Source organism: Lycium ferocissimum, chromosome 7 (assembly GCF_029784015.1).
Source record: "Lycium ferocissimum isolate CSIRO_LF1 chromosome 7, AGI_CSIRO_Lferr_CH_V1, whole genome shotgun sequence".
Taxonomy (NCBI): Eukaryota; Viridiplantae; Streptophyta; class Magnoliopsida; order Solanales; family Solanaceae; genus Lycium; species Lycium ferocissimum.
The window spans coordinates 21,741,628-21,754,258 of record NC_081348.1 but is presented as its reverse complement, the minus strand read 5'-3'; the positions used below and the strand labels follow the sequence as shown (position 1 = coordinate 21,754,258).

Sequence of the window (12,631 nt, the reverse complement as noted above, 5' to 3'; positions counted from 1 at the left end):
AGGATCAAACACATCTATATATATGGTATTTTGTGAGGATCAAACACATCTATATATATATATATATATATATATATATATATATATATATTATTTTTTCATTTATTTACATTTTTCTTTTATTTTTTATGTAATTTTACCTATTTAAAAATATTTATTGTAATTATATTATTTTATGAAATACTAAAAATTAAATACCGATGAGCTTAAGCCCTGTGCCTCGGGGCTTATGCCTCGTCAAGGCATATGTAAAACGCCCGGCCGTACGCCCCCGCCTTTTAAAATATTGATATTGACAACCATTCTTCAATAGTATTTGTTCGTCGAATGGAAAGCATAAATTAGAGGAAGAGTTTCAACTTTGGAGATGGCATGGACACGGGATTAGACTGAATAATTCAAATAAGTGTGTTCCATTATGTATATATGTCATTAAAAGGAATTTATATATACATGATTCAAGTCAAAATTACTGAAGCTAAAGCATAAGATAAGAGGAGAAGATCAAGGATGAAGAGAATTTCGGCAAACAGGGCAAGTGCTATTCATCTTCAACCATTTATCGACACATTCAACATGGAAGCAATGTTCACATTCAGGTATGCATCTCACTGTTTCTCCAGCACCATACTCACCTAAGCATATTGCGCAAGTCATAACGTTTAGTCCCGGAATTCGCCTGCTTTCACCAAGAACCACTTTTGGAAAGGACTGAATCGTTGATTCATCAAGCCCTTCAATCACAATCATAGGCATTGGTGCTAACCTTGCTGTGGCGGCTTCTGCAGCTGCAGCAGCAGCGACTTGGCGGCGATGGCTTAGTTCGAGAAAAATTCGGCATGATACACAGACTAAGCAGAGAAGGGATGGTAAAATGAGGGATACACCCACGAAAAAGATCAAGATTATTTCTTTACGTGAAGTCCTCTCTGTCAATTCAAGCAACTTATCATATCAGTTGTAAATCAATAATTAGCCATATTATAATTCAATATCAACTACTGAGTATAAAAAATTATTTTACGTGTGTGTTGAAAAAATAAGGAGTTGAGCACAAATGTTAGCCTAAACCTTAGGACTTTTCGTATACGCAAATGCGTTAGCTGTGAATTTGTGATAGCTACACAAGGGCGGCTCATCAAAACATTTTAGCTACATTCTATGCACTGAAGATATATAGAGATGCTCACATAATCTGATCATTTTAAAGGTAATTGGACGCAGTGACGGAGCCACGTGTATTCCAGGGGGTGTCAATTAACAACCCATCGTCGAAAAATCCAGGTAAAATTTATTTTCAAGTATACATACTATATATTGACTCCCCTTGACTTCTTCATAGGGTTTACTCCTTTATATTTTGATACCCCTTAGTGCAAATTCAGGCTCCGCCACTGATTGTAGGTAAATTTATATAATTAACATTGATTAGCAAGTTGCTTGCTACAAGATTTCTATTAAATTCAGTCATGAAACAATGATTAGACTTAGAAATAATCCAAAAATAAAAATTCCAGACTAGCAGTATAATCACCTTTTCTTGGAACATTGGGGTTGTTGGTTTCTCTGTCAAGATGAACATCCCATGATAGTCGAAGATCTCCATGAAAATCAGATAACAAGGAGAAGGTGTAATTCTTAAAAGAAGAAGCCGAAAAAGGAGAAGAAAAATGGTTTAAATGTAGAAGCTTTCTTGGAAGATAATTAGAGGGAATTTGGAGTTTGAGCTCTCTAGTGGAGTAATTGATTTCTTGTACAAGAAAATCACCTGAAAAAGGATGATTTAGTAGTATATTGCCTTGATCAGTGCACCTTAGGGAAAAGCTATTATAGTTTGGATTTTGTTGAGTGTTTTGGGATTGTAGTCGGAAAGGGTATTGTATGGTGAGATTCCCACAAATGGAAATGTTTGAAGAGAAATTTTGTGTAGTACTAAGGACAGAATGATTATGGAGAACAAGAAAGAAGAAGAGACTCAAAATGCCCATCATATTAGGTGATCTCATATCTTGAGATTTTGACTTTTTGGTTAAGAGAAAGAATTAAGGAAGTTCACTAGTGATTACTTTAACATAGTGTAGTGTATATCTCTAAACCATTATCAATAGAAATTGACGAATCCTTAACTTTAATCAATGAATTTAGTATTTGTCATACTTTATGTAATTTGGTCTTCTCAAGCAAAGCAAGACATAGAAGACTTGGACTACAGTTTATTTTACATTTATGTGGTAAATTATACAATCAACTTTCCTCTCTCTGTCAAGCCCTCGAAATACTCACACTACTATATAGATGAGAAAAAGCAAACTCTTGTACTCATTAAAAGTCCAATTTTTTTATATCTCGAATTTGTAAGCTTTGCATCTTCGAATAAGACCTTTACTCCATCTAACAATTGCTTCCAGATATAGCCCTTTGTGGATTGAGAAGATGGGGAAAAAAAGAATATATTTGCAAAGCATAAGTAAAATACTCTGCCCCTTGAGTTACAAATTAAGTACCAAGCTAAGAAAGAAAAGACCAAGCTCTAAAGCAGGAACCTCAATATAATTCAAGGAAGTTCTATCGGCGCGGAGCAGAGGGGAAAAAGCGATAAACATATTACTCCATATGTTATTGTTATTAAGGGTGTGTTCGGTATGGAGGAAAATGTTTTCCTGCAAAATGTTTTTCTAGAAAATAAGTGAATTTTCACTTATTTTCTCATGTTCGTTTGGGTAGTGAAAAATAAGTGAATTTCTTACTTATTTTCTCATGTTCGTTTGGTTGATAAAAAACGTTTTCCGGAAAATACTCATCCAAGCCTCACCAACTCCAACCCAATCCCATACCCCCCAACCCCACCCACACCCCACTCCCACCCACCCACCTACGCCCCCACCCACGCCCTACAAAAAAAATTTCTTTTGATTTTTTTTTTGTTTTTTGCACCCCCACCCCAACCCTCACCAACTCCAACCCAACCCCATACCCCCACCCCCACCCACACTCCACTCCCACTCACCCACCCCTACGCCCCCACCCCTCATTTTTTTTTGTTTTTTGCACCCCCACCCCCAACCACTCCCGTAACCCATACACCACCCCCTCCCCCCGCACCCTACCCCCCACTCACCCACCCCTCCCACAACATTTTTTTTGAAATTTTTAAATTTTTTCTAAATTTTCTACACGACTACATCTCCCATCACCCTCCCCCCTTGCGTGGAACCCTACCACACCAACACCCCCCTCCCCAACCCCAACATTTTTTTTTGAAGTTTTTTTTTGTCTTTTGCGGGTTTCTACACCCCTACCCCAAAAAAAAATTTTTCAAGACACACCCCCCCCCCCCACCCAAAATACCCATCACCCCTTCCAAAAGTTTTAATTTTTAACCATGCAAACATTCAATTTTATAATTGTCAACTTTTTTTTAATTTTTTTGGAAGGGGGTAGGGTGCGGGGTGGGTGGGTTGGGGGTTGGGGTCAAAAAAACCAAAAAAAAAGTCAAAACTTTTTTTAAAAATATTAATTTTTTTTTGCGGGGTCGGGGGGTGAGGGCGTAGGGGTGCGGGGGTGGGGTGGGGATGGAAAAAAAAAAGTCAAAACTTTTTTTTTCAAAAAAAATAATTTTTTTGCGGGGGGGGGGGGGGGGATTAGGGTAAGGGGGTGCAAAAAACCAAAAAAAACGTCAAAACTTTTTTTCAAAAATATTAATTTGTTTTTGCCGGGGAGGGGGTGGGTCGGGGTGAGGGGTGGGGTGGGGTAAAAATAATTTTTTTGCGCGCCGGGGGTAGGGGGGGTAGGGTGCGGGGTTTGGGTGGGGTGCAAAAATCAAAAATAATGTCAAATTTTTTTTCCAAAAAAAAATTATTTTTGGGAGGGGGGGGGGGTGGGGGGGTAGGGTGAGGGGTTTGGTGGGGTGAAAAAAACCAAAAATAATGTCAAAACTTTTTTTTTCAAAAAAAAAATTATTTTTGGGCGGGGTGGCGTGGTTGGGTGGGTGGGTTGGGGTTGGGATTGGGATTGGGTTAGGTGATGGTAGGGTGGTTGGTGGAATGAACTTGTAAATTTGTTTTCCCTACTTTTATTAGGGAAGTCATTTTCCCCAATTTTGAGAAAAATATTTTGCAAAAGAAAATGTCTTCTAAAATTTTTGACCAAACGAACATGAGAAAATTGGAAAATATTTAAGAGCATAAGGACCTCTAATTTACATCTGCTTTACACATGATCCGCCTATTAAATACAATAAGGTATATCAAATGAACTATGCCAAAATTAGAATATTATATATCTTGAAATTCAAGCTTTCGTCGAGGAGAAGTATTTCAAGAAGCGGAGTTGATTCATCTAACAAATTGCTTTTACGATAGAGAATGGGTTTGGGGGGAGGGGTGAGTAAGAAAAAAAGTCAAAAAAAAAAAAACAAAGACACTTCATGGATCACAACTACAATGATGAAAAAGTCAACTACTCCTATCGATATCTGAATCTACATACTAGTCAATAGATCGACACGATTTATTACAAAAAGAAATCTTCATGAGCATTGAGCTACAAATTAAATGGGGACGCGGTTATCGTGCGATTCGGAGAAGAGGAGACACTTTCTGCAAACAGGGCAAGTAGTTTTTTGTCTTCAACCATTCATCAACACAATCATGATGGAAGCAATGTTGGCAATCAGGGATACACTTTGCTGTTTCTCCAGCAAAGTACTCAGCCAGGCATATTGGACAACTCGATTCATTCTTACAAGCCGGAAGAAGTCGTCGACTTTCATCAACAACAACTTTTTGGTACGACTGAATCGTTGAGTCATCAAGACCAATCGCGCGGTGTTGGAGTACAGACCCTCCATGGAAACACAAAGAAAACGAGAGAGAGAATTGAAGAAACGAGAGAGAGAAAAGAAGAAGACAGCTATGATGTACAAAGAAAACGAGAGAGAGAATTGAAGAAACAAATGGTACAGATGCGTTTTAAAGTAGAAGACTTCATTTTACTTTGATCGAACAAGGTACATAAAATGTCCGGCCGGAGGTGGATTAATCTCACCCATACAACACACACACATGATAGATCAATCTTCCACCCTTAGATTAGAATCATGGGCAGATTTAAATATGGTCATGTGACCAACACGAGAGAGAATAAAATTTGTTATACAATGGACAAATTAGAATAGGACAGGTAATTAGTTTTGTCCATTTCCTTCTTCTTTCTCATTACATTACGTTGCATAGTTTTGTGTATAAAGAGAGGTACATACTGATGAATAAAAATTTACACGAGAGAAAATTCCCAAATACATGTGTTGTCTTCATCTTCAATTTAACATGGTATCGTAGCATCTCTAAGCTCTCGATCCGGATACCGTGTCAAAACATCAAAATCATCTTCAAATTACGGGTAAACCAAAATGCCTGAAACAAATGAAACAGAATCAGCAAAGGAGAGAAAGGAATCACATATGAAAATGGACATCCTTATCACCTAAACAATTCGTACTCACAGTATGACTCTAGTCAACATCTGTTTTTGATGGAAGAGATACCCAAAGTTGGAGGAGATCTATTCTCCTATCTCTATCGCCCAAGAGGAAACTTGGCTTTATCAATGGAGCTTGTAAAAGCACTGAAGATTCGAAGTCTGGGAATTTGAGCAATGGAGTTGTGTCAATGATATGGTTATATCCGGATATCAAATGCATTATCTAAGGATATTGCGAAACAGATGAATTCCAAGATCGCAAAAGAACTTTAGGATGTTTAGAACAGAGATTTGGCAAGTCAAATGGTGCCAAACTCTACCATCTACAAAAGGAATTGACAGACTAGTACAAGGTAATAGTGACATTGCTTGGGTACTTCACCAAACTTAAGAGATTATGGATGAATTAGACGGGATAAATGTGATTGTTTGGTTTGTTCACGTGAATGCACTTGTGAGGGAAAGCAAAATTAACAAAATCCTCGGAAGATCGTAGTTAATTCAATTCCTAATGGGACTAAATGATGTGTATGCTCGTGCAAGGGGAAATATACTTATGATGAATCCTTTGCCTCGGTATAGATGTCGATATTCCTTGCTTTTGCAGATGAGAACCGAGGAAGTATATGCAAATGCACACTTCACCTCCGATTCTGGATCATTTATGGCAGTTGGACAAGCAAAACAACCAAACAACACATTATTTGCCGAGTTTGCGCAAAGATTCATGGCGAATGGACAGGGGGAAGAAATGCACGAAACTTAAAAGTCAAGCAATGAGAGGGCCAAACACATATCGTAAATATAATAACTCAAATCGAGGACCGCCAAGTGTCACGTAACAAATTTAGAGGCAAGAAGAAATATGATCCAAATGTATCTTGCACATATTGTGAAAAATAGACATGTATGATGATTGCTACAGACTGCATGGATTTCCTGCAGATTTTGAGTTCACTAATCCCAGGAACTATCAACCCCAGATTAAAGCAAATGCAAGTCTAACTCATGAGGCAGAGGAAAACATGGGAGGACAAGATTTTGGAGTCAATGATGGCAATTTTCAAGAGCAATTTAGCAAGGAACAGATTGCAGAAATGATGCAAATGTACAAGCAAAGTAAATTGACACAAGCAGGAAAGATGGGAATCAATGCAAATGCAAAGTGGCTGTACCATTCTTAAATACTCAAGTTCCGTGTTCACTAGTCTTAAACAAAATACTTGGATCATTTGATTCAGAGCTTGAGAACACATGTGTTTTGACCCCAATTCTTTCCTATTTTTAATTCTCTCCCTATGCCTTTGAATATCAATTTGCCTAATTTTTCAAGGTAAGTGTGACCCACATAGGAGTGTCTCTATCTTACCAGTCATGTCATAAACTGATGTGCTTCTTGTGCAGATTTTTAAGTATAATCTCTGTCACCCACAAATTTTGTGTCCATTTTCAATATGATGTCCTATTCACAACTCTTCCGATGTTTGTTGCAGACCTTTCAATGAAGAGTCCCAAGCTTTTGGTGAAGTTAGAGAGGGACTCTATCTATTGGAGCCTAATAGTGCCAAATCTAGAAGTATTTTCAATTCCAATGATGTATTTTCAATTCCAAAAGGAAGAAATTCCATTTCACAATCAGTTTCAGCCTCTAATCCAAAGACATGTTAATGTGTCGTTCCTAATGTAAAGCTTTGGCATGTAAGGTTGGGACACCTTCCATTTTCAAAGCATCTAAACATTTAAGTTTTCTTCCTTGTGATTTCAATTCGATTTTATTTGTGATGTCTGTCCTAGAGCTAAACAAACTAGACAACCTTTTCCTACTAGTAGCATAAAAGTCCACACACATTTTTGATCTCATCCATATAGACACTCAGGGGACCCTACAAGTGTAATACTTATAATGGATTCGGAGTTCTTTCTCACCATAGTAGATGATTTCGAGAGGAACATGGACATTCTTACTAAGCACTAAGAGTAATGCTTTTCCTGTCTTAAAGAGCTTTCTATCTATGGTAGAGAGACAATTCAATGGAGAGTTAAAATGATCGGTGTCCGATAATGCCTTGGAGTTGGGAAGAGGCACGCAAGAATCAGCTTTTCTAGCCTCACAAGGGATTACGCATCAATCATTGTCTTGAGTAGCTACCCCTCAACAAAATGGAATTGTGAGAGGAAGCATAGACACCTCTTAGAGATTGCTAGAGGATTGATGCTCCAATCCAAATTATATGTCCTGCGGGAGAGTCTATTCATTTCTACACACATCATTAATCGATTGCCATCTAGTGTGCTCAGGGGCAAACACCTTATGAAGTATTGTTTAGACAAAAGCCTACTTATGATCATTTGAGGAATTTTGGATGTTTGTGCTATGCTTCCACCCTAGGACAAGGAAGGAACAAGTTTGATGAAAGAGCCTTTGCTTTGTGTTTTACTAGGCTATCCTTTACAAACAGAAAGGATATAAGGTCATTTGTCCCGATACAAAGAAAGTGTTTCGTATCCGAGATGTGAGATTTCATGAATCACACTTTCCTTTCAACTCATCCGATAACTCACACACACCTATTTTCCTTAATTCCCTTCTTCCTTAGATGATCATTCTCGATTGTCCATTTCGGATACAATCAACACCACCGAGTCATGATCCTTTTTCGAAGTTACACCTGAACCTCACCATACTACTTCGATCATTGGAGAAGTTCGATTCTACACTCTCTCTCTCGCCACTAAGTTCCCTCACCAAATGAATTCTACGGATGCCATATTACCCCAACTCGACCTCGCTTTATCCAAGTTCTCCTACACCAACAGCCTTCTATTCCTACTTCTACTGTCCCTATAACCAATCCACCAAGAAGGTCTAGCAGATATCTCATGAACCCGGTTATCTAAAAGACTACATTTGCAATAGTGTGATATTCACCGATCTAGGGAAAACTTGTTTTGATCACTCTCTAAGCCTAGAGTTATGCTTTCTCCGCCTTATCTCTCAACAATCAAGACTCTACTTCATTCCCTTTCTAACATCACTGAGCCTGGTTGCTACAACTAGGCTTCCCAACATCCAGGTTGGAGAGAAGCCATGAACTCAGAAATTAAGGCTTTGGAAAACAATCAAACCTGGGAAGTTGTGCTGTTACCTAAAGGGAAAAGAGCTTTACCTTGCAAATGGGTATACAAGATAAAGCATCTCTCGATGGAAGATATTGAAAGACTAAAGGCAAGACTAGTGGTGAGGGGGATATCCAAAGAGAAGGTATAGATTATGGAGAAACTTTTTTCACTCCGTTGTGAAAATGACCACTATCCCATGCCTACTTACCATTGCGCCTAAGAAGCGAAATGTCTACGTTTCCACAACTAGATGTCAACAATGCGTTTTTGCATGGTGACCTCCAAGAAGAGGTTTTTATGAAGTTTCCCGCAGGACTGACACCTCCTAGTCCTAACCATGTCTGTCTTCTAAAAAAGTCCTTATACGGTTTAAAGCAAGCTTCACGCGCGAGCAGTATGCTCGGCTTGGCAGGAGCATTAGCTTTCAAAGGTTATTCCTCTTCCTTAAACGATTATTCTCTGTTTTTAAGCGGAACGGGTCACTAATTTCCATCCTAGCAGTCTATGTGGACGATATTCTCCCAACGGGATGATTTGAGTGAGCTCGAGAATATCAAATGTTTTCTCAATACGAGTTCAAAGTTAAGAACTTGGGAGAAATTCACTATTTTCTTGGCATGGAAATTTTACGAGAAGAGTATGGATTTATTGTCAATCAACGAAAATTTACCTCGGATCGCCTACGAGTTCGATGTTTCTCATTTGCCTACGGTTGGTTCTCCATTGATCCCTCCTCCAAACTTCGAGCGGATGATAGTCCTCGTTTGATAACCCCACGCTTTATCGTCACTTGGTCGGCAAGTTGAATTACTTGACCAACACTCGCCCGTATCCGTCTTTTCGTCGTTTTCGCTCTAAGTCAATACATGCAGCGACCATGCTTGTCACATTTCTCGACGCTTTACGAGTTTTACGATACCTCGTGCATCCGGTCAAGGCATATTACTATCTTCCAATCCATCTTTTTCTTTACTGGCTTTTTGCGATGCGGACTGGGCATCGTCTCAAGATTCTCGTAAATCGGTTAGTGGATTTTTCATTACCTTGGCGTGCTCGATTTCTTGAAATCGAAGAAACAAATCTCGATCTCTTTGTCCTCCCGTGCAGCGAATATCGATCCATGCGCCGTGTTACCGCTGAACTTACTTGGTTGATTCGTCTCCTCGAGGATCTTTCCGCTCCAATTTCACCCCGATTCCGCTCCACTCCGACGCCCGTCGCCATCCATATAGCTCGTAATCCGTCTTCCACGAGCGCACCAAACATGTTGAATCGGGACCGTCACTTTGTGCGCCCACAGTTCCAATCCGGTCTAATTACTCTTCATTTGTTCCCTCTAAAGATCGCCCTGCGAGATCTTTTCTAAGCCCTTTCGGGGTTTCTCACGCAGCGATTTTGACCAAGTTGGGGTCACGACTCTCCCTCCAACTTGAGGGGGATGTTGGAGTCGACCCTCCATGGAAACACAAAGAAAACGAGAGAGAGAATTGAAGAAACGAGAGAGAGAAAAGAAGAAATGCCTATGATGTACAAAGAAAACGAGAGAGAATTGAAGAAACAGCTTGACGTTTTTTGAAGTAGAAGACTTCATTTTACTTTGACCGGAACAAGGTACATAAAATGTCCGCTGTGGATTAATCTCACCCATACAACACACACACATGATAGATCAATCTTCCACCCTTAGATTAGAATCATGGCGATTTAAATATGGTCATGTGACCAACACGAGAAGTAATAAAATTTGTTATACAATGGACAAATTAGAATAGGGATGTGTGTAATTAGTTTTGTCCATTTCCTCTTCTTTCACATTCGTCACGCATAGTTTTGTGTATAAAGAGAGGACATCTTGATGAATAAAAATTTACACAAAAAATTCCCAAATACGTTGTCTTCATCTTCAATTTAACACGCTGGCTGATTCACCGCCAGTTTGTTGATGTTGGCGGTGAATGCCTGCCGCGCGAAAACGAAAAACTAAGCAGAGCACTAACAAGGTGATTGGTATAACAAAACAGACGGTAACTATTAGGACAAAGATGATTAATTGACGACTTGCCATTATTGTGGGGTTATTCCAACTAACTAAATCGCAGGCTGCTCATATGCAGTACTAGGTATAGTATAATTATGTCAACTCTGTGTACTTTTATTAATAATGGGCAACGCAATAATATATCATCAAGTTGGTCTTTATTTAAAGGTTAATGACACTTTTAGTCCCTCGGTGGTTAAAGTTTAATTTTACTCCTTGTGATATTTGACTAAGTACATTTGACCTTGAATTAACTGAAACGTCTACTTTTATCCATTTGCTTGTGGATATTCACAAATTTACCATGATTACCAATTCTTTCGGGACTTAATTAATTGTATGTGTTATATTAAATTTGTAAACTTTTATTTCATATTTGACAAAGAATATAGTTCTAAAAACAGTCCAAACATATCTTTTACCTAAATGGACCAAAAACACATATTTCAATGAATTGAAAGTTAAATGTACTTTATTGAATATTACAAGGAGAAAATAAAAAATTATCAGTAATTGATGGACCAAAAGTGGTATTATTCTTTCTTCTTTTTTATTGTTGTGTGATGCTTATTGTAATTTATATAAAAAAATTAATGTCAATTATTTATGTCTTTGAGGTTTAACAATTATATATAGAGAACCTTTTTTTATATTTGTTTGTTCAATTATAGAGAACTTCCTCCATAACACCTCCCCAAGTTTTTCTTTTACTCCCTCCGTCCCAATTTATGTGGCACTTTTCGTTTTTCCAGAGTCAATTTGACCAAACTTTGAAGCTAAATTGGATTAAGATTAACTCAATATTTTAAGATTAAAATTTATATATTTGAAAACTATATGAAAAGTACTATAAGTTGCAACTTTTTCCATATCAATTTGGTGAAAAAATACATCTTAAATGTTGGTCAAAGTGCATGAAGTTTGAATCACTGGAAGCGAGAAGTGCCACATAAATTGGGACAGAGGGGGTAATTTGGTGGAACGATTGAACAACAGTTAGTTAGTCTGATTGAAAGTTTGCTTGTTTAGTAGCTTATTACAGTGTACGAAAACATGTATTTTTATCTAATATTGGAATTCATAAGGGAGCTATCTTTATAAGTATATTACAACCCAAAATTTCGGGTAAGATATGTATAGTATCCTCTCTTTATTTCAGTATCATAATTGGTTTCATAATCCAAATTAAACGTTGGTGAAAATTTAAATGGATAATGTCTCATCAAATAAGTAAAAGTTGATTTTAGGTGTGCATCTGCAAAAGCCCTTCAATGATTTTGATTGTTTAATGTAAGAACTCGGCTATTTTGAATAATGAACTAAAGGGTCACCATCTCTTGGTATTAATTAATATATCTTCATTAAAACTTGAGGAACAAGCTTCATCATCACCAAACTTGAGGAATTAAAAAAAATAAAAAATAAAAAAAGGCAGCAATCAATTAATATATTCTACATATGTTGCGTCGTCACTCATTTGGGGGGTTGTGAGGTTGGTGGGGGAGAGTCGAGGAGAAAACCCAAGGAAAAGTAAAAGAGAACAACAAATGTGATGACTCAATTCAAGATATAACTCAAATGAAAGTAAATTTATGTGATATAGTTCGAATTTTGAGAGTCAAATAAGAAAATACTTGACCGTGATTTATTCATATGCTTTTTAAATATTTTAAGTTGTTAATTATTATGACTTAAAGTGCTTTTTATATAGTTTCTAAATATGTAAATTATTTTTAAAAAAAACTTAAAATTATAAATTCAAGGTCAAAATAAAGAAATTTTGACTTTCGAAATCTGAATTGTATTACACAAATTGAAAGAGACATAGAGTATTGACCGAATCACCGGATAAGTTTGTCTTGTAAACTTTCTCGAAAATTTACCACAAACCTATTTCGATCTCTTTGGATTAATTACTACATTTTGGCTTGAAATTAAATATTAGCAACCATTGAATTTTCAAATCAATAACTATGGTCAGGACTCTGGAGT

The 12,631-nt window shown here is 37.5% G+C and overlaps 1 protein-coding gene across 1 annotated transcript; it reads right to left on the bottom strand.

Annotated features, from left to right (window-relative positions):
- Window positions 1-504: 504 nt before the first annotated feature.
- Window positions 505-2,215, bottom strand: LOC132062021 (putative RING-H2 finger protein ATL21A). The gene is made up of 2 exons (XM_059454677.1): window positions 1,535-2,215; window positions 505-929 (listed from the first exon to the last, which is right to left on the bottom strand). Exons 1-2 carry the CDS (start codon window positions 2,004-2,006, stop codon window positions 505-507), a joined length of 897 nt encoding a protein of 298 aa, XP_059310660.1. The 5' UTR covers window positions 2,007-2,215.
- Between the last annotated feature and the right edge of the window lie 10,416 nt (window positions 2,216-12,631).